Source organism: Cervus canadensis, chromosome 8 (genome assembly GCF_019320065.1).
Source record: "Cervus canadensis isolate Bull #8, Minnesota chromosome 8, ASM1932006v1, whole genome shotgun sequence".
Lineage (NCBI taxonomy): Eukaryota > Metazoa > Chordata > Mammalia > Artiodactyla > Cervidae > Cervus > Cervus canadensis.
Genome location: NC_057393.1, coordinates 1,064,908 through 1,086,758, shown reverse-complemented (window position 1 = coordinate 1,086,758; position 21,851 = coordinate 1,064,908). Strand labels below are relative to the sequence as shown.

General features: G+C 60.6%; 1 protein-coding gene across 2 annotated transcripts in view; it reads left to right on the top strand.

The window, feature by feature from the left end:
* The window catches only part of INPP5A (inositol polyphosphate-5-phosphatase A), a 149,261-nt gene that overhangs the window by 57,732 nt on the left and 69,678 nt on the right, over positions 1 to 21,851 (top strand). For both annotated transcript variants that reach the window (XM_043475065.1, XM_043475066.1), the window contains exons 3-4: positions 13,492 to 13,592; positions 16,522 to 16,609. In XM_043475065.1, the coding sequence (XP_043331000.1) occupies positions 13,492 to 13,592; positions 16,522 to 16,609 (189 nt within the window). The remainder of the gene's footprint in view (positions 1 to 13,491; positions 13,593 to 16,521; positions 16,610 to 21,851) is intronic.

Sequence of the window (21,851 nt, the reverse complement as noted above, 5' to 3'; positions counted from 1 at the left end):
GCAGGAAAAGCATTTGCTGAAATTCTGTAACCGTTTCTGATGAAAGCTGCCGGCAAGCTGAGTGGAAGGAGCTTCTGTAACGAGCACTCACGCCCTGAGCCTGACGGCACAGCTCCCGGGGGACGAGATGCTTTCTTGCCGGGACCCTGGAGTGGGGGCGCGCAGGGCCTGCCTGCGTTCTGCTGGGCAGTGAAGGTCCTCGCCGGAGTCTGGAGTCTCTGGGCAGAGAGGAAGTAGAGTCCTACAGGCTGAGGGAGGGAGCTGGCCTGCGCCTGGGCAGAAGGTGTGACGGGCTGTTCAGGAAGCCGTGAGGGATGCGTAGAGATGTGGCTGCTAACTACTGTCAGTGAGTGCGGTGAGCGTCAGCACACAGGGCACCCTGAGAACGTCTTTTATGTTAGATGTGAGTGTGCGCAGTAGCACCGAAAGGAAGCAGTGGCCACACATCTGATGAAACATGTTAATGTCTGCGCTCAAGCTGGTTTTAGAAAAGGCAGAGGAACCAGAGACCAAATTGCCAACCTCCGCTGGATCATCGAAAAAGCAAGAGAGTTCCAGAAAAACATCTATTTCTACTTTATTGACTATGCCAAAGCCTTTGACTGTGTGGATCACAACAAACTGTGGAAAATTCTGAAAGAGATGGAATACCAGACCACCTGACCTGCCTCCTGAGAAACCTGTATGCAGGTCAGGAAGCAACAGTTAGAACTGGACATGGAACAACAGACTGGTTCAAAATAGGAAAGGAGTACGTCAAGGCTGTATATTGTCACCCTGCTTATTTCACTTATATGCAGAGTACATCATGAGAAATGCTGGGCTGGAAGAAGCACAAGCTGGAATCAAGATTGCCGGGAGAAATACCAATAACCTCAGATACGCAGATGACACCACCCTTATGGCAGAAAGTGAAGAAGAACTAAAGAGCCTCTTGATGAAAGTGAAAGAGCAGAATGAAAAAGTTGGCTTAAAGCTCAACATTCAGAAAACTAAGATCATGGCATCTGGTCCCATCAGTTTATGGGAAATAGATGGGGAGACAGTGGAAACAGTGTCAGACTTTATTTTTTTGGGCTCCAAAATCACTGCAGATGGTGATTGCAGCCATGAAATTAAAAGACGCTTACTCCTTGGAAGGAAAGTTATGTCCAACCTAGACAGCATATTAAAAAGCAGAGACATTACTTTGCCAACAAAGGTCCATCTAGCCAAGGCTATGGTTTTTCCAGTGGTCATGTATGGATGTGAGAGTTGGACTGTGAAGAAAGCTGAGCACCGAAGAATTGATGCTTTTGAACTGTGGTGTTGCAGAAGACTCCTGAGAGTCCCTTGGACAGCAAGGAGATCCAACCAGTCCATCCTAAAGGAAATCAGTCCTGGGTGTTCACTGGAAGGACTGATGCTGAAGCTGAAACTCCAGTACTTTGGCGACCTGATGCGAAGAACTGACTCCTTGGAAAAGAGCCTGATGCTGGGAAAGACTGAAGGCAGCAGGAGAAGGGGACAACAGAGGATGGGATGGTTGGATGGCATCACCAATGCAATGGACATGAGTTTGAGTAGACTCCGGGAGTTGATGATGGACAGGGAGGCCTGGCGTGCTGCAGCCATGGGGTCGCAGAGTCGGACTGAGCGACTGAGTGAGCTGAACGTCTGTGCAGCGATAAGAGCAGTCAGGAAAGTCCTGAGGAAGCAGGGAGGTGTCCCTCTCCAAGGAGGCCAGAGGTGGGGTCCCCACTGCTTTCTTTGTCAGCCTCTGAGAAGCCAGGCTCGTGCCCTGGTCTGCTGGTGTGGGGCATGGGGACAGGAAGGGTGCGTTCCTGCGGGATGGGGGCCGGTGGCAGGGGCGCAGGCAGTGGGGCCCCTCCACGCCTGCCGCTCTCTGCTCTGGGCTCGGCCTGAGTCTGCAGCTGCCCCCAGTGCCCAGCCTCCTCCGTGTCGGGGTGCGAGGTCCTCCCTGCAGACCTGCCGAGCCTTCAACGGGCTGCTGATGCCACTAGTCTGGGCTGTGCCCGCAGGGCCCGCCCTCGTGGCGTGTGAAGAGGGCACACTTCCCAGGGGGCCACGGGGGCATGATGACAATCCTCACTGGCCCTGAGGAGCTGCTTGATTGCCGGGTCAGCGTGGTCACGTCTAGCAGCTCGGCCGGGTGGGGATCAGGTGTGCCGTCTGCCCCGCATGCCCTGAGTTGCCCCTGTAAGTGCCCGGCACACACGAGCATCACACCCGGGTCCTCGGACCCCCCCTCCCACCCCCAAGCCAGAGTCGCGGCTTCCTGTCTGCCTCTGGTACGGAGAGAGGCGGGCCCCCCGAGATGGATGCTGGGGGAGGCCCGCTCACACCCATGGGCCCCCCGAGGTGGATAGTGGGGAGGGCTTGCTCACACCCGTGGGCCCCCCGAGGTGGATGCTGGGGGGGGCTCTCTCACACCCATGGGCCCCCTGAGGTGGATGCTGGGGGTGCTCGCTCACACCCATGGGCCCCCCGAGGTGGATAGTGGGGGGGCTCTCACGCCCATGGGCCCCCCGAGGTGGATGCTGGGGGCACTCTCACGCCCATGGACCCCCCGAGGTGGATAGTTGGGGGGCTCGCTCATGCCCATGGGCCCCCCGAGGTGGATAGTGGGGGGGGCTCACTCACACCCATGGGCCCCCCGAGGTGGATACTGGGGGGCTAACTCACACCCATGGGGCTGCTGTGGTCAGAGGCTGCAGGGGGTGCTCTGTGCAGCCTCTCAGCCGTGGTCACCGTGTGTGTCCCCGCGCACTGGAAACCACCCTGAGGAATCGGGCGGCTTCAAGGAGGAGGTTCCAGGCTGAGACCAGGAAGCTGTGGCCATCAGCTGGCCCCGGGGTCCGTGGGGAGAGCCAGGCGGCGGGGGCACCCCGTCAGCTCAGGACCTGCTTCCACCCTGCTTGCCCCTTGTCAGGGAAGGTGCTTCTTGAATGAAAATCAAGTCGTTCTTAGAGACCTCTGATGGCCCAGGCAACAGGCTGTGTTCAGAGCGGACCAAGCTCCATATTTCTGCCCCTTTGAAAGGCACAGCCTCGTGTCTGTCTGTCCGGATCTGGGGTAAAGCCACGGTTCACCCCCGGACGCTGCTTCAGCTTTGCGGCCGGCGGTCACGCAGGCCTGTGGGTGCCCAGGGCCAACAGCCACACTAGGAACCCTCCAGCCCCAAGGACTCGGAGTGGCCCTCCCGCCCACACGGGGGCTGGGAGCCGCCCTCGCTGCTCAGACGGCCAGGCCCCCCGCCTGCTGGCAGGCTCGCGGAGCCTCGTTCTGTCCTCGTTGCCGGCCGGCAGCGGTGTGGGGCCTGGGCTCTGGGAGCGCGTCCGGTCGGGCCTTCCTTCTCGGGGGGCAGGCCCCCGCCTCCCCCACACCGTCCCGACGCAGCCCTGGGGCGGAGGGTGGGTGGCTGGGCGACCAGAGGACCCCGCCTCCAGGCCGAGGGTCATAGACGTCTCCGCAGGGTGTTCTCAGGCGTAGCTGGTAAAGAGCAATCTCGCCTCTGGAGAAATTCCTTTGTCCCTTTTCAGCTCCTTATCTCGGCTGTCCGGCCTGCGCTGGGTTGTTTGCAGGATGTAATTCCTTTTTAGGTAACTCAGATACTCCTCTTTGGAGCAGGCCTAACAAGGCCTGGCTGCTGCTATTTTTAGCGGGGCCGGGCGGCTCTGCGTGTCCTGGAGACCAGAGCTGCCCTCTCTTCGCCACCTGTACAACGTCAGGACAGGGTCTGGTTTTGTTTGGCTGGGTGGTGTGTTTTTGTTTTTATTTTTAATTCCCTCAGCTCTTCCTTGCCAAAATCTCTAATTCACTCTTTTCCAAAATATTTTTCTTGAGCCTTCCTATGAAAGAACCCGTGTATTTCTATCAGTTGCCTTCGTTTCCCCCCTAGAGTTCGCAGAAGCTCCTTTTTTTGGTAAAGAATGTTGCCCAGCGCATGTGCAGATGTGAGCAGCCACCCCGTCCCAGGTGGGCAGGGCGGGGGCCAGTTAGAGCCCACGCAGCAGAGGCCCCGACCCTGACTCTCCAGGGCCAGGAGCCCCCTGCCCATCCAGCTCCTGCTTCTCTGAGCTCCTCCCCACCAGTCGTGGCCTGAGCTTGCTGCCCACATCTTGGAGGAACTTTCCCATCCACCCTCCAGACAGCCATGCCATCCTCCCCAAAGGGTTCTCGGTCTAGGCTCCTTCCTGGAGGCGGGGGGAGGCCTGCAGCTCTGACCTCAGTGGCCCAGAGAGCTCCGGGCCGGCACTTTCACTCCTAGTCCCGGGGTCCCCCGGGTGACAGCTGGTCCTGCCCCCGCGGCATTTGCGATGGTGTTGAACGGACACGCCATCCGGTGCTTGCTGTGCGTCTGTCTTGAGCACAGTGACCGAACAAGGCAGGCGCGTGAGGAAGGGGACGCTCAGAGAGCCTGGGAAAACAGGTTGTTGCTGTTCAGCAGCAAAGTCGTGTCTACTCTCTGCGACCCCGTGGACCGCCGCACGCCAGGCCTCCCCGTCCATCACCAACTCCCGGAGTTTGCTCAAACCCATGCCCATCGAGTCGGTGATGCCATCCAACCATCTCATCCTCTGTCGTCCCCTTCTCCTCCTGCCTTCAATCCCTCCCAGCATCAGGGTCTTTTCCAGTGAGTCAGCTCTTCCCATCAGGGGGCCAAAGTGTTGGAGTTTCAGCTTCAGCATCAGTTCTTCCAATGAATATTCAGGATTGATTTCCTTTAGGATGGACTGGTTGGATCTCCTTGCAGTCCAAGGGACTCTCAGGAGTCTTCTCCAACACCACAGTTGAAAGCATCAGTTCTTCGGCACTCAGCTTTCTTTATGGTCCAGCTCTCGCATCCGTACATGACCACTGGGAAAACCATGGCTTTGACCAGACAGACCTTTGTTGGCAAAGTGATGCCTCTGCTTTTTAGTACAATGTCTAGGTTTGTCATAGTTTTTCTTCCAAGGAGCAAGCGTCTTTTAATTTCATGGCTGCAGTCAGTATCCATAGTGATTCTGGAGCCCACAAAAACAAAATCTGTCACTGCTTCCATCTTCCACCTTTCTATGCCATGATCTTAGATTTTTGAGTGTTGAGTTTCAAGCCAGCTTTTTTAAACCTCCTCTTTCACCTTCATCAAGATGTTCTTTAGTTCCTCTTCACTTTCTTCCATCATCTGCATGTCTGAAGTTGTTGATATTTCTCCCGGCAATCTTGATTCCAGTTTGTGCTTCATCCTGCCCGGCACTTCACATGATGTACTCTGCACAAGTTAAATAAGCAGGGTGTCAATACACAGCCTTGTTGTTCTCCTTCCCCAGTTTTGAACTACTAAGTTGTTCCATGTCTGGTTCTAATCATTGCTTCTTGACCTGCATACAGGTTTCTCAGGAAACAGGTAAGGTGGTCTGGTACTCCATCTCTTTAAGAATTTCCCACAGTTTGTTGTGATATACACAGTCAAAGGCTTTAGCGTCATCAGTGAAGCAGAAGATGTTTTTCTGGAATTCCCTTGCTTTCTCCACGATCCAGTGAATGTTGGGAATTTGATCTCTGGTCTCTCTGCCTCTTCAAAACCCAGCTTGAACATCTGGAAGTTCTCAGTTCACATACTGTTAAAGCCAAGCTTGAAGGATTTTGAGTGTAACCTTACTAGCGTGTGAAATGAGTGCAATTATACAGTGGGTTGAACATTCTTTGGCATTGAAGTGAAAATTGACCTCTTCTAGACCTGTGGCCACAGCTGAGTTTTCCAAATTTGCTAGCATACTGAGTGCAGCACTTTCACAGTGTCGTCTTTGGGGATTTTAAATAGCTCAGCTAGAATTTTATCACATCCACTAGCTTTGTTCGCAGTGATGCTTCCTAGGGCCCACTTGACTTCACACTCCAGGATGTCTGGCTCTAGATGAGTAACCACACTTATCATGGTTATCCAGGTCATTAAGACCTTTCTTGTATGGTTCTTCTGTGTATTCTTGCCACCTCTTCTTAATATCTTCCGCTTCTGTTAGGTCCTTCCTGTTTCTGTCCTTTATTGTGCCTATTCTTACCTGAAAAGTTCACTTGATATCTCCAGTTTTCTTGAAGAGATCTCTGGTGTTTCCCATTGTTTTCCTCTGTTTCTTTGCTTTGATCACCGAGAAAGGCTTTCTTATCTCTGCTTGCTGTTCTTTGGAACTCTGCATTCAGATGGCTATGAGTGCATCTCCTTTGCCTTTCATTTCTCTTCTTTCCTCAGCTATTTGTGAAGCGTCGTCAGACAACCGTTTTGTTTTCATGCATTTCTTCTTCTTGGGGATGGTTTTGGCCGCCTCCTGTACAATGTTACAAGCACCATCCACAGTTCTTCAGGCACCATGTCTACCACATCTAATCCCTTGAATCTATTTGTCACCTCCAGTGTATAAACATAAGGGATTTAATTTAGGTCATACCTGAATGGCCTAGTGTTTAATTAATTAATTCATTAAACAAATGGCCTACTTTGTTTAATTGAAGCCTAAATTTTGCATTAAGGAGCTGATGATCTGAGCCCTAGTGAGCTCCCGGTCTTGTCTTTGCTGACCGTGTGGACCTTCTCCATCTTTGACTGTGATCCCTGAAAGGCCGGGCAGCAGCCTATGGTTTGTTCTGTGGCCTAGCGATGGCCTTTCCTGCTGAGTGGGCCACAGGAGAGGGTGCGTCCCGCAGCCGCGTCCTGGGCTGTCTGTCAGGGCAGTGTCCACACGCGCGTGTGTGCGTTCCCATCACTGGCCGTGCACATGTGTGTGTCTTCCTTCCAAGCCCTCTGTGGTCGTCCTCTGGAGCCCCTGCCGCTCACTGAGGCACCTCCCAGCCCCTGGGGCTCAGGCACCAGCATGGCCTTGTCTCTCAGAACCTTCTGTGGTGGACACTCTGCTCTGTGCTGTCCACAGCCTCCACTGTCCGCAGCCACCACTGTCCACGGCGGTCACTGTCCACGGCGGTCACTGTCCGCGGCCGCCACTGTCCGCGGGGGTCACTGTCTGCAGCCGTCACTGTCCGTGGTGGTCACTGTCCGCAGCCGTCACTGTCTGCAGCTGTCACTGTCCGCGGCGGTCACTGTACATGGGGGTCACTGTCCGCGGGGGTCACTGTCTGCAGCCGTCACTGTCCGCGGCGGTCACTGTCCACGGCGGTCACTGTCCGCGGCCGCCACTGTCCGCGGCGGTCACTGTCCACGGCGGTCACTGTCCGCAGCCGTCACTGTCTGCAGCCGTCACTGTCCGCGGCGGTCACTGTACATGGGGGTCACTGTCCGCGGGGGTCACTGTCTGCAGCCGTCACTGTCCGCAGCGGTCAGGCAGCCCTACCGTTCAGTGCGGTCCAGACCGTGAGCATTCAATGTGACCATCAACACGGTAGGTTTGGGACCTGCCATTGTATTGTCTGTTTTATGTTTACACCTTCTGGTTTGTCCCTTTATTTTCCCATTTCTGCTTTCTTTTGGATTGCTTCTCTTTTTCTTTCGCATTCCGTTTGAAGTTGTTTACTGGCGCCTTGCCTTTCATGAAGTGTCTTCCTGGCCTCTGTGGGTTTTGAGTCCGCCTGCCTCTGGTTGCACCCTGCTCCTTCGTGTGCCGCCTGGACACGCTGGGACTACGCAGGTTTCCGAGCAGCATGTGCTGTCCCTCCGCCTGCACTGGGGACTCCAGCCGGCGGGTTACGGTGGCTGTAAACTATGACTTACAATTGCTACTTCAAATCAAGGGTCAGCACCCCATCCCCGCTCCCCACCCTAGCCGGTCCGACTTGCCTCCTGGCTTGGGGTCAGGTTCCCAGGGGCGGCCTCCACACCTGCCCAGGGGTGTTGCCCCGAGGCTGCTGGCTGCCGGGCCTGAGTCTGCCCTGGGCCCCGGTCAGCGTCTGCCCAGCCTGCTCTAGTGGAGCTCCGCGCAGGCTCACGGGGACAGAGCCCACCCGAGTTTACTCACGAAGACGCCCTCTCTGGCTTTGACGTTTGAAGGACGGTTGACTGAGCTGTGTGATTCTTGGCTCATGCTTGGTCGCACTGAGGATTTTTATAAAAGGTGGTTCTGCCACTGCTCCACCTGCACGGTGGTTCTGGTGTGGGTGTCGGTGGTTCTGGTGTGGGTCTCTGACTGTGGTGTGGGTCTCTGGCTGTGCTGTGGGTCTCTGGTTTGGTTTCCTGGGGTCCTGGAGGACTGTGTGTTTTGCTGGGATGTGTCTGGGAGTCCGTTGCTCTGGGGTGATTGTCTCGGGTGCTCAGATGCCCCTCAGTGTGAGTTCAGCTCCCCCTGCCTTGGGAGGCTTCCCTGGGCCCCGAGTTCCCTGCCTCGCCCTCTCCCCGGGGAGGGCAGCTCCCCGGGGTGCAGGGGCTCCCCCCTGCCTTCCTGCTGACGCTCTCTTCACTCTCTGGGTTTTTCCGGCCTGTGTGGCCCCTGCTGAACTTTCCTCGAAGTCGGTTCTCCCTCGGGCGCTCTGTAACGTGCTCTTCTTTCCTGTGACGATTTTGTCCTTTTCCCCATTTCTGTCCTGAGGTTGATCCTGGTCTCTTTCGAGTCCGTTTCTAATTTCGTTCTGTTTCCAAGCATTTCTCCTCCCCTCGGCGCCTGTCTGGATGTTTGGCTCTGTCTGCAGGGGGCTCGCAGCTCTGGGCTGCTCTGTGCCTCTGTCAAGGGCGGGCCTCTTCCTGGGGGTGCGCTTTCCTGCGGGCCGCAGCCCTGCGGAGACCTGCCCTTCCTCTGCCTGCCGCATTCCTGGCCTCACAGCACCCTCTTCTGTCCGTCTGGCAAAGTCCGGCAGAGCTGTGCTGCCTGCTGTGGGCAACGGGGTGCCTCCTCTCCGTCTCAGAGCGCCCGCCTGCCCCTGCTCCCCTGCTCACATTCCCGCTGCAGCCCCTCCGCCCTCCCTGCAGCCCTGCTCTGCAGAAGCAGGGCCTCCTGGCACCCTGCAGCCGGCCCATGGACCCGCCAGGCCAAGCGTCTCCTGCCGTCCGCAGCCGCCTTGGGCTGTCCCTGCCCAGGGCTGGGTGTGACTGAGCCGTGTGGGCTGGTCGCCCGGCTGCCCGTTAGACCCAGAAGCTGTGAGCCCGGTGACCTGCCCCCCGCCCCCTCACCCTTTCTACTCTGTGCCTCCGAGTCTGGCTGCTGCGATTCCACCTGGGTTGAAAGTTGGTTTGGGTTTTCACACGGGGGTCTCTCTGTACCCGCCTCCCATCTCAGCCGGAAGCCCTGGGTTCCCGTGTGGCCGTGCATAGTCTGGTCCCGGTGCCTTGCCTCCATTTCTTGGCTTGACATTTCCCTGAGAGGGGCTTGCCCTCCCGTTTCCCCAGAGACGCAGGAGGGAAGGAAGGCTTCATTCTTTTCATCCACCGGTTTTCAGAGGGGTGTCCTGACTCCACGCTGACTGGCATGGCAGGGGGGGTTAGCATCATCATGAGCTCGTGGATGTAAGAGTGTGTGTGTGTGTGTGTGTGTGTGTGTGGCCTGTCCTGGGTGGAGGGGGAGTGCTGGTTAAACTCCAACGTGGCTTCAGGCTCCTCTCCCACTTCCTGCAGGGCCCCCCAAACCCCCCAAACCCCCCATCCCGATGCTCCTGGTGGGGGCCAGGCTCTTCTGAACCTGCTCCCTCCCCCAAGCCCGGTTCCCGGCTGTGCGTTCGTCCCTGGGCTGCCCAGGGAGAGCCTCCGTGGACCCGTGTGGCCTCTGGCGTGGGGGGCGCGTGGTCTGCAGTCTGCGGAGAGGGGCATGGTGGCCGCTTTCCCGGCGCGTGGGGCCTTTCCTGCAGGCGTCTGTCACTTTCCTCCCCAGACGCTTCATGATGAGGACCCATCATTTCAGCACCTTCGTTCTCACGCGAGACGTACCTTTGTCTCCTCCCGTCCACTCCCGCGTGAGCTCCTCCCGGCGCCTCATCGTGGCTTTTGAAGCACCCTCTCCTGTCCTCCATATGGAGGGCCCTCCCCACCGGGCCCTGCAGCGGGTGGGCTGGGCCTGCAGGCCACCAGGGGCTCCCCGATGTGTGGGGGGGGCGCGGGTGGGCTAGTTTTGGATCCTTCATTTTTTCGAGATTTGTGGGATCAGAGTCAAGTGTTTGAGGAGTTTGATGTGACGTGAAGAGTGAATTCTGTGCCTTAAAAGGCCACTTTAGTTCAGCCCATGACAGAATGAGTGGTCTCGTGAGGAAGACGCGTGTGGGTGTGAAGGCGGCAGCAAGGCCCTGCCCAGAGGGACCCGCCCGGCCTGAGGCGGCTGCTTGGGGTCAGGTCCTGGCCTCCCTGAGTCACTGGCGGGGTGTCCCTGGAAAGCCACTCTGCTCGGCCCTCCCTGGGGACTTGGGCATGGTCCCTGACACACTCTGGGGACCCACAGCCTCTGCACACGGCGTGGCGGTGTGACCTGCAGGAGCCCACATGAATCCCCTGCCTGTCTCCGGGATGCCTTCTGCCCTTCCCGCCCCCGGACTGGAGCTGGGCCTGAGCTGCTGGACAATGGGGACTGGGCCCGGAAGAAGCAGCCCTGAGCAGGGTCGTGAGCCGCCAGCTTCCTCGGGACGACCTGCGCCTGTCCACGCCCCTCCCGGCCTGTGCTGCTCCCGGCATCCCGGGAGGAGCTGCCCGGGTGGAGCCCTGCGCCCCTCGCGAAGGTCTGGCTTTGTGTGTTGTCCCGGGTCCCAGACGCGGCGGGGACAGCCGCACACATCACGCCGCCTGTGGTGGCTTTCACGCGACTGCGCTGTGGTGTTTCTTGTTCCTGGGCCTGAGGCCAGGCCGGCTGGTGCCCTGACCCAGGCTGCCTGGAGCCGCTTCTGACCGGGGTCCCTGGTGCCCTTTGAGGTCCCGAGCCTGGGCCCGGAAACCAGCCTGCAATCTGCCCTGGTTGTGGAGGTGATCTGCTGCCCGAGTGCCCTGGCCCCTGCCCGGCTGTGCAGTGTTGGGTGAGGCGCCCGCTGGGAGGCCTGCCGCCTGGTTCCCCGAGCCCTGAGGCTGGAGTCCAGGAAGGGGGGATCTGGGCCAGTGTTGAGGGGGCAGTGAGAGCGCGCTGGTGAGCATCCTGTACCCTGCTCAGGCGGAGTGCAGGGGCGAGCCGGGTGTCACTGCGTGCCCTTCCCTGAGGGCACGGCCGGGTCCAGGCACCTCCCTGAAGCTGGACGTGCCGCCCGCCATCTTGGGTCAGGGGCAGCTGCCGCTGAGCGGGGCTCCCTCCTGCCTGCCTGGCGCTCTGTGCTCCACTCCAGGGCCTGGCCCACGTCCCTTCCCCCCAGCCCCCTCTCTGGTCAGCTGGCTGAGCCCCGGGTGCAGCCCCTTCCCGTCGGGCACCTCACTGCCCTTGTGCCCAGAGGAGCCGTGTCTCAGCCTGTGGACCGCGGCCCGTCCACCCACGGCTCGCTGACCTCTGGGCAGGACGCGGTGGCCGAGGCCGGGTGCAGGCGGCGTGGGAAGCGACACTGTGGCCCTGCGCGTGGGTCGCCCGCCTCTGGGATGGTGGGCTGGGAGGCCAGGGTGGGCTCTGCAGGGCCGGCTGTGTCACCACGCCAAGGGAGGCGCAGAGCGGAGGACGGGTGGGGCGCGGGAGTGGACGGCCGGGGCCTCGCTGCAGTTCCAGTGCCGCCCTCGCTGTCCGTCCCGGCCACCCTGCCCTGGCCGTCTCCTGGGGGCTTCACCCTGGCCGCCGCCCCTGCCGTGAATGTCCTGGCACCGCTGCCCGCGCCCCCAGCTGTGGGCGCCCTGGGGTGTGGGGCCACGGCCTCCGGGTCCCCTCGTGAGCCGTGTGGGTCCACACCTGCCCGGGTGACCTGAGGGTCGCTCCCGATGCCCAGCCTGTTTCAGGGCCCAGGGGAGACGCGGGTCCAGGCCGTGGCCCGTGTCAGGACCCCATGCAGGGAGGGCTGCAGGGCGGCCAGGCCGCTGGATGGCTCTCCCTCTCAGGACGGCTCCCTTCAGGACAGCTCTCTCCCTCAGGCGGCTCTCTCAGGACGGCTCCCTCCCCCTCAGGACGGCTCTCTCTCCCTCAGGAAGGGTCTCTCCCCCTCAGGACAGCTCTCTCCCTCAGGACGGCTCCCCCTTAGGACGGCTCTCTCAGGATGGCTCTCCCCCTCAGAATGGCTCTCTCCCCCTCAGGATGGCTCTCTCCCCCTCAGGACTGTTCTCTCCCTCAGGAAGGCTCTCTCCCCTTCAGGACAGCTCCCCCTCAGGACGGCTCTCCCCCTCAGGATGGCTCTCTCAGGACGGCTCTCTCAGGACGGCTTTCCCCCTTAGGACGGCTCTCTCCCCCTCAGGACTGTTCTCTCCCTCAGGATGGCTCTCTCTCCCTCAGGACGGGTCTCTCCCTCAGGACGGCTCTCTCTCCCTCAGGATGGCTCTCTCTCCCTCAGGACGGGTCTCTCCCTCAGGACGGCTCTCTCTCCCTCAGGACGGGTCTCTCCCCCTCAGGACGGCTCTCTCCCTCAGGACGGCTCCCCCTCAGGACGGCTCTCTCCCTCAGGACGGCTCCCCCTGAGGACGGCTCCCTCCCCCTCAGGACGGCTCTCTCAGGATGGCTCTCCCCCTCAGGATGGCTCTCTCCCCCTCAGGATGGCTCTCTCCCCCTCAGGACTGTTCTCTCCCTCAGGACGGCTCTCTCCCCCTCAGGATGGCTCCCCCTGAGGCTGGCTCCCCCTCAGGACGGCCCTCTCATGCTCCCCGCAGAGCCGCTAGGCTACAAGGCCGCAGCTCCAAGGAGGACTCCGTGGTGGAGTTCGAGTGACAGGAGGGAGGCCCGGCTGGGTGCCGCCTTGGGGCCTGTCTGGCTGGAGCCCGGGGAGACCCTGGTGGCCAGGGAGACGCTGCGGGCCTGGCCCCGGGGGCTGGGGGGCGAGCCGCGCCCGGAGGAGTGGGCCTGCCGGCTCTGCCGCCTGCCCCTGCCTGGCTGCACCCAGTCCCGCTGACTGCTGACCGCCGCAGCCGCGCCCACCTCGCCAGGGGCTGGGCTGGGGCTCGAGGGCGAGTCGGGCAGCCGGGCGTGAGACAGCGCCCGCCCTCGCGGCCAGCTTTGCTCCTCCTGTGCGTGCCCGTCGCTCAGTCGTGTCTGACTGTCTGTGACCCCGTGGACTGTAGCCCGCCAAGCTCCTGCGTCCATGGATGCTCCAGGCAAGAACACGGGGCGGGGGGGTCGCCATTCGCTTCTCCAGGGCGTCTGCCCAACCCAGGGATTGAACCCAGGTCTCCCGTGTTGCAGGCGGATTCTTCACTGTCTGAGCCACCGGGGAAGCCCTGCTCCCTCCTAGATGGTGGGGCACATGCACACATGTGTGCACAGCGCCGACACACGCATACGACACGCGTGCACTCTCATCCCCACGGGGCCACGGCAGCGTCAGGATGGCTGTCCTCCTGGCCCTGCCCGCTGCTCTGTGGCCGACGCGGGACCTCCCATCGGGATGGGGGAGACGCCAGCATTCCTGAGAGACGGGGAGCTCCCTGGGGACCACGCCCCGGGGTCGGGGGCCGCCCTGATGCCTGCCTTTCTTCCGCAGGTCGTCCACGCTCACAGGCCACACTTCCTGGCCCTGCACTGCCAGGAGTTCGGAGGGAAGAACTATGAAGCGTCCATGTCGCACGTGGACAAGTTCGTCAAGTAAGTCTGGGGGCAGCTGCCTGGCCTCTACCTCCTCCTGGGGCGGGGTGGGTGTGGCTGGGGGTGAGGGGCAAGCCCCACTGAGGGCCAGGCCCGGGTTGGGGTGCCTTGTCCAAGAGGGGGCGTGGCCCGGGCGTCAGGGGCGGTGTAGCGATGGGGTGGCTGCACCCCTCGGAGTTCCAGGCAGTGGCACCTCTGGGCTCAGAAATGTCAGCCCCGGGTCCAGGCTGAGATTCCGTCCTGTGGCCTGATGGCTGTGTGGCCTGCTGCTGCTGAGGACAGGTGGACGGATGGGCCGGGTGTCCATTCAGAAGCTCACAGCTCGCTGGTCGCAGTGGGGCAGGCACAGAGCGCCGCTGTCCGTGGGAGGCGTGCCCTGTGGCTCTGTGGGGGTCAGGCCTACCCAGAGCCGCATGGCGCCCGGGAACAGGGACGCGGACCTGGGAGCTGGACGCGGGGGTGGGCAGGAGTGGGCCGGACGGCAGGCGCCCTCTCTGCTGTGTGTGACCCGGACTCCAGGTGCCGTGGCGGCTCCCACTGGTGGAGGGGGAGGTGACGCCTCCGAGGCAGCTGTGGGGGGTGTCCAGCCTGGGGTCCAGCCTGGCCCCAGCCCGAGGCCGAGCCCAGCAGCCATCACCGGCCTCAGTCCCCTGTGGGTGGACACAAGTCATCCATGTTTTCAGCTGTCACATTGTGGCTCATTTGTTAAAAGACAGATGTTTAAAAACTTCCAAATTTTCCCCAGATAACCTATAACTTAAAGCAATTTCAATCAAAATGTTTTCTTAGCGCTGAAACTAATACTAGATTCAGCGTAGAGGAGCAGAGGGCCAGGGCTCGCCCCAGGAATCCGGCAGCAGAGTGAGGCGGGCGTCCTCACTGCCCGGCCCCGAGCCCCCCGTGTGTGGGGGTTGGGCGACACCTGGTGGGCTGTGCAGGGCCCCCCGCCTTGCCCCCGGGTGTGGCCAGTGGCAGCTGGGTCGGGAGGGCACTGGGGGGCCCTGGGCTAGGAAGCCATGAGCTGGTCCCCCCGCCTGTCCTGGTCCCCGCCCCCCCCAACCCTGTCCTGTCCCCCTTCCCTCCCCCCCTTCCCGGGCTGAGTTCCAGTTGTGCCAGAGCCGGGGCAGGAGGCCTCAGGGTGGTCCGTCCGATGGCCCGAGGGTGAAGTGCAGGAGAGCATCCGGGCAGAGGCTCCTTCAGAAAGTGTGCAGGTCCAGCAGAGGGAAGACGGACACGTTGGACCGTGGTGATGAAGTCTTCATCCAAAGACACGATAAACAAAGTCACAGTTTAGCCACACTTGGGAAAAGATATCTGCAATGTACTTGACTGACAAAAATTGTCAGTATTTAAATATCTGAAGAACTCTAGTTAGTCAACAAGAAGAGAACACTTTTGGTGACGCTGGGCATTTCAGAGATGAGCAGACATGGCTGCAGTGTCTCACCTCCATGCCCACGCCATCACACGCTCCTGTCCCCTGCCATCGTCCTGCTGTTGTTCCTGCCCAAGTTGTGCGTAACACGGGTGTTGCCGTTTTTGCTCTGAACCAGTTGGCTACCTTTCTCAGAGGTTAAAAAGTGCAGGAACGTGTCCCCTGTGTGGCCACCTGCCGCCCCCGGGGCACGGCCTTGCCAGCTTTCTCTCCACACCATCTTCCTCCGACCTGAGAACGTTAACGTTTATCTCAACGCAAGTTGCTGCTGATCAATTATCTCAGCTTTTGTTTGTCTGAAGAAAGTCTTTGTCTTCGTCTTTGAAAGCTGTTTCTGTTGTAAACAGAATTCTAGCTTGTCCATTTTCCCCTTCAGTACTTTAAGGATATTGTTCCATTGTCCTCTGTGCGGCCTTGTTCCTGAGCAGAATTGGCTGTTGTTCTGGTCTTCATCTTCTGTATATACTGTGTCTTTTTCCCCCGACTCGAAGTTTGTCTTTCTAGCTCGTGTGTAGCAACTTGATTGTTTTTCTTTAGTTTGATTTTCTTTGTGTTTCTTTTGCTTGGAGTTCTTTGAGCTTTTCCAACCTGTAGGTTCATAATTTTACTGAAATTTCAGGAAAGCGTTTGGGTTGTTGCTTCCTTTCTCTTTGTTCTCAGACTCCCACTTCTGATGAGCTCTTTCAGATTTTTTCAGTTCATATTTTTCTTCTTTGCTTCAGTTTGAATAGTCCTGTCTTTTAATCACTAATCTATCCTTTTTTTTTTTTTACATTTTAATCTGCTCTGAGGTCCATCCAGTGAATTTACTTCTGGTACTGTAATTTTAGCTCTAGAAGTACCATTTGTGTGCATATTTTCCTTACTACTCTGTCCACGTTTCCCTTTAAATCTTTGGTTATATTTATAGTAGCTCTCTCAAGTCTCTTTTCGGTGAATTGCATCACTTTTGTCCTTTCGGGGTCTGTTTCTGTTGACTTTCTTGTGGGGCACGGGCCCTGTTTGCCACTTCTCGGCATGCTGACTTGCGGGGTGTCGTGCCCACACCCTGCCTCTGCCCGCGGGCATGCTGGGGCTTGTCTGGCAGGCAGCCGGGGCTCGGGCACTAGTTTGACCCTCTCAAGGCTCATCCTCCCAGCCCTCCTCCCCGCTCCTTCCTGCCTGCTGGCCTTCACCTCTCAGAGCTGGAGCCCTCTTCTCCCCGCCCCGGGTGGAAGGCCAGTGGGGCACTCGTGTCCCCTCCCCTTGCCGGGCGGTGTTGGGGCGCCCCCCTTGGGGGGGTCAGGCACCCCCATCCGTCCAGAGCCATCGCAGACCCCGGGGGTGCGTGGCGGCTGCACTCCAGCCACGTCTTAGAGATGGGCCTTCCCCACTTCCTTCCCCGCTCCCCCGCTCCCCATGGTTTCCAGGTGGCCGTTCCTGCCCCCGTAAGCGCTCCTATGGGACCAGGAGCTGCCTGCGTGACGTGTGTAAAGACGTCCCTCTTCCTTCCAGGGAGCTGCTCTCCAGCGACGCGATGAAGGAGTACAATCGGGCGCGGGTCTACCTGGACGAGAACTACAAGTCCCAGGAGCACTTCACGGTGAGCGCGCTCCTCCTCAGCGCGGGGGCCCGTGGGCCCTGCCGTCCCCTACATGGCGGGCTGCCCTGCCCCGGGCCTGGGCCGTGCGTGAGTTCCACGTGACGGTGGGGGGACCACGGACAGCAGCCCCCGCTGGCGTGATGGCCAGGGGTGTGCTGGGTGCGGGGATGGGTGGGCATCTCGGGGCACAGAGCTGAGCACCTCTGGGTGGCTGTCACCACCTCGAGGGTCCCTGTCTTGTGAAGAGTGGCATCAATCAGCTCGTCGGTGGACGGGGCCTTGGTTCTCGGGCGCAGAGGCCGTGGCCGCAGGAAGGCCGGGAGTGCCCGCTGCCCGTCCACCTGTCTGTCTCACAGCCTTTGGAAGTCTCCGTCGTTCCTGGAAACGCCAGTTCCCGAGCTCTCTGCTCTGCTCGGAGGCACCTGTTGTGCCGTGCTGATGCAATAGTTGCGCTCCTCCTCCAGCCTGGTGCTTGGCGGGGTGAGGGATGGTTCACGGTGCAGGCGCCTGGGGCCTCATCCCTGGAGGTTTATCTCAAAAAGGGCTTTCTCCATTTGCAATGGAAGACAGGAACCTGCAGCAGAGCATCCCCGTCACTCAGCGGCTTCTCTGGAGGAAGGACCGTTGTGCAGACAGTCGTGTGTAAGGAAGGTTATCAAAAATTATTTGCCAGTGAAAACTGGAAGTAATTTTAAGTACGCAGAATTAGACATTTTCACACTGTGGGCGAGCCACCTGGGAATAATCTGCAGCCGCTGCAGATGACGCACACAGAAGACCCTGCCATCTGGTTGGGCATTGAGGCCACGCCCCTCCTGTTCTTCCTGAACCAGGGACCATTGGAGTCTCGGCCTCTCACACCCGCGGCGTCTCTATCAGAGCCGCCAGCCCTTCCCTCTCTTGTTGAGTACGCTGATGGCCACAGGGCCATCCTGCTTCGTTTCAGCCCGGGAAGGCACTCAGGGTGGCGCCTTCTTGGGCAAGCCTGACCCCACACTGGATGCCAGCCGGGACATGGGGACAGCCCGGGTCTGAGGTCCCCGAGGCTCTGTCTCCCGGGGTCCACGGGACCCGACAGAGTCTGGAGATGAGGCTGGAGGCCGGACCTGCCCGAGGTGCTTGGGGGCCCCGCTCCCTGCCTCCCTCACCCTGTGGGTCGTGGCCTGCTCCTGCCTGGCGCCGCTGCCTGCAGACGCCATCCTGCGTGGCTGCGTCTCCCGGGCGGGAATGCCCGCAGAGCTCCACACCCCAGGTCCGGACCTCGCTCCAGACGCTCTGCATCAGGGGAGGCGTGCATTTGTCAGCATCTCCCCCGATACAGGAACGACCTGAGATGAAGGCCTGCCTGGCCCCGGCCCTGCGTGCCCGTCTGCTGCCCCCTCAGGGTCGTGCGTGGAACCACCTTTGCTGGACCCTCTGGCCATCCTGGTGGAGGGACCTCTGCGCCCCTGCGGTTCTGGGCAGAACTGGGCAGCCATGTGGCCACCCCCTCGCCCCAGCCTGCTGGCCTCTGCCTGTCAGAGGGAGGGAAATTTAATTTTTACAAGATTAATGGCATTGGAGTAATATTTTTAGCTGAGTGTGGTTCAAATAATAGGCCATTAATTGAAAAAGGAAATTGAAATGAATTTATCTTGTACATAAATGCTGTCACAGGTATTAATAGGGATCAGAAAATAGTAGCCTGTTCCCAGAAAGGGGGCAAACCTGCAGCTGCCCCTGGTGATGAACACGAGGTGGGGGCCCCAGAGCCCTCAGCAGCAGGAAGGGGGGTCTGCAGCTTGGGGGAGCTGGGCCCTGCGGGGGGAGCCTTTGGGGGGGCGGGGCTCGGTTGGGGGGTGCAGCTGCTCAGCAGGGGCCTGCAGGTCCTGGCCTTCACCAGGAGGTGGCGCCAGAGCAGCACCTCCCATCCCAGCCGGAGCTGCTGGAAGCTCAGATTTTAGACTTAAAATGATAACGCCAAATTCTGTCTGCTCCCGAAGACCATCCTGAGTGGCCGCTCACTGAAGCAAGTGGCTCGTGTGGTTCACTCGGGCCTAAGGAGACAGAGCATCCCCCACTGGCCGTCCTGGGCGGCTCTGCTCCCTCCGACCCTGCCCGCTGGCCAGTCCCCTTCCTGCCTGTTTTCTTCTGGGAGATCTGCTCCTTCTGTGCCCCAGCCTCCCATCGCCCGTCCTGCTCCTGGGAACTCGCTGACTGCCCTCACGGGCTGATGGCCCGGCCTCGGGTTGGAAGCAGCCACACATGAGCTGGGTGGGCTGGCTGGAGCTTGCAGGCTGGCGCAGCCCTCTGGCCCCTGGATCCTCGCCTCAGGCCACGGCCACTTTGATGCGCTCATTGTCGGCCTTCTGCCCTCTGCGTCTGCCCCTTGGATCCAGAGTCCGGGAGCAGCGAATCCGTCCCTGAGCGGACCGGGCCTGGGCCTGCTTCAGCGCCTGCCGGCTGCTCGGCAGACTGTCTGAGCAGGTGGGTGGGGTCTGGGGCAGGGAGCCCGGATCCCAGTGGTTGGGCTTTGCATGCCTTGAAGATCGTGGGTTGGGTGGGTTTCCCCAGTGCAGGGGCTCTGAGCCGGGGGCCTCCACTTTGGAGCTGGGGAGACGGAAGGCTCATGTGTAGTTGGGGAGGAGGGGGCCAGGTGAGCTGGAAGCCATGGGCAGTGAAGTAAGACCCCAGAAGGAAGGGGCTGCCCCTCAGGTGCCTGCCCTCCCCGGCCCTGAGGCCCCGCCCGCCCACTCCCTGCTCCCAGAGCCCCTCCTGGGGCGACTCCCGGGCCGTCCCTGGCACCACCTGCTGGGCACAAACCTGGTGGGGGCCATGAGGCGTGGGGTGAAGCCGGTGGCCACACGCCTGGCCGGTCCTCACCTGCGCCTGCAGGGCATTGGCAAATGCAGGAGACGGGGTGGTCGGGGCTGACCCTCCTGGCCTGTGGAGATGCCGCGTTGTGGCTGCACCCAGTGGAGGCACCGAGGACAGGCTCCCAAGGGCTCTGCACCCTGCTTTGGCGAACCCGGTGTTGCCCTAACCCGCGGAGGTTCTGACTTCCCCTCAAAGCTCTGGAAGTGGGTTCCATCTGGACAGACAGGTCAGTGTGCTGGCATCTGCCTCCCGAGTCCCTGGGCCGCCTAGAAGATGGAGGCGTTGCTGCCCGTGGCCCTGCCGGTCCCCGCTCCCCCCACCAGCCTCCAGCCTCCACCGTCCCCACTGACCTGGATCCTGGAAAGAGGCTCCCTCCTGGGCTTCGTGGGTGGGTGAGAGTGCGGCCAGGCCAAGTCCCACTGACATGGACTCACAGGTCACGAGGGTCTCCTGGGACTGGGCCCTGTTGGCGGGGGCGGTGGGGCCGTGGACGTCGGGAGAAGGGCCGTCTCAGTCCCCCAGGAAGCTCCCTCCCTCCCTGCCGAAGCTGGGCAGCCCTGCAATCTCTGCAAGCCCCCTGCCCCCGGTCACCGGGCGAGGAGCCCCCACGGCCTGTTTCTCCCTCGTGGTCAGACCAGGAGGCCCGGGGCAGACCCTGGCGCCCGGGTTGGGGGTCTGTCCGCACTGAGGGGTCCCTTCCTGCCCTGGGGGGGCCTGCTCTGCTCCCCCTGCTGGCTGGTGTCCACTCTGGTGGCTCCTGGGCCCAGGACGCCTGGGCAGCAGGTCACCAGCAAACCAGCTCCTTCCTCCCCGCTTGGCACCGTGTCTGGGGCTCCTTCCACTCCTCACTGGGGGTGCACTGGCCCTGTGGTCTCCTTCAGCAGGAGCTGGGCCTGTCCTCCAGCTCGGGCACCTAGAGGGCACCTGCTGGAAGGGGTGGGGTGGCACCGGCTCTTTCCCGCTCCGCCCCCCCCGCCCCCTGGCCTGATGCCCGCTCCTTCCAAGGGGTCACTCTGCTCCGTGGCCTCCTCCTGTCTGCTCTCCTGGGTAAGACTTCGGGGGAAATTTACGGAGAGTTCATGGCGTTGGCCGCAGTTCTTCGGTCTGAGGAAGGGCAGGGAGGCACCGTCCTGGGATGCAGGACGACCTGCGGTAGCCCCTCCAGCCCCGCCTCCTGCCCCACCCGCGGGTCCAGACAGGCCTGATGAAGTGAGGGAAGCAAGATTGGTTTTCCGAGGGCGCGGGGCCCTCGGCGCTCAGCTAAATCACGGCTGCTGGCCTCGGGGGCGGGGGCGGCCGCTCCCCCTGCGGCCCGGCGGCCCCGCGGGACGCGGTGATGTGCGGCCCGGCAGCGGCAGGGCTGAGGGAAGGTGAAACTGTCATATCGATCTTTTTAGCACTAAAATATGAGCCACTTTACTCTGCTCCCCGCTGCTGTGATGTGAAAAATAATAACTTGGGTCCAAATTAAAAATATTGATCTCTGGAAGGTGCTGGAAGTAAATAAACACCTTCCGAAGTTTTCGGGTCAGCCGAGAGACGGCACTCGGCAGTAAATGTGTCCGCGTGTCAGAGTCCAGGGTTCTTGATCTGTTTTTTCTTTAAATTGATTTTTCATTATTTACTTCCTAAAAGTGTTGGAATCTGGTCCTCCGCTGTTAAATCCCAGTGTTTGGGCAAATCGTTTCTTTGGGGCTTATAAGGTGCGGCTAATCCACTCCTCATTGATTGATTGATTTTTGACTCAATAAGCATGCGGGCCTGGCCTTATTTAGGGCCTCCGTCATAATTTTTTATGCATTTAGGCTCGACTTTTTTATTTCCGTCTAGCGGACGAGCCGTGCTGGGCTAGCTGGCGGGGAGGACAGTTGCCAGCAGGTCGGTTTGCCTCCAGCTGGTGTCCCGCGGGGCTGTGCATGGCTTGTGGCAGGGCTGAGCCCTCCCTGGCCTCCGAGCGCCCCCTTGAGCACAGGGCGTGACCTGGGGGTCGGAGAGCCGCCTGCGACTGTGTGTGCGAGTCTGCAATGCTGTGGTCCCCGGGAGACGCCGGCCCTGGGCTGCCACTGCGGAGGCCCCGAAGCTTGGGCGCATCCGGGTCACCATGCAGCCCAGACCCTGGGCCTGGCCAGAAGGTGGCGGGGCGGGGGGTGCCCGGGACGGACAGAAGGTGCTGCGTGGCCGTTGTGGAGTGAGACCGCGCCTGGGAAGACCTGGGACTTACAACAGGGCACCTGGCCGGTGGCATGGCTGGCTGACCCGAGAGCCAGTGGCCGCGTCCGTCTGGAGCCCAGGATGGGATGCCGCCAGGCAGGGGAGCTCCCTGGGCTGGGCCGGGGCGGGGGCAGGGAGAAGGGGGCGGCCCTGGGGGCTCTGGGGGGCTGGCGCC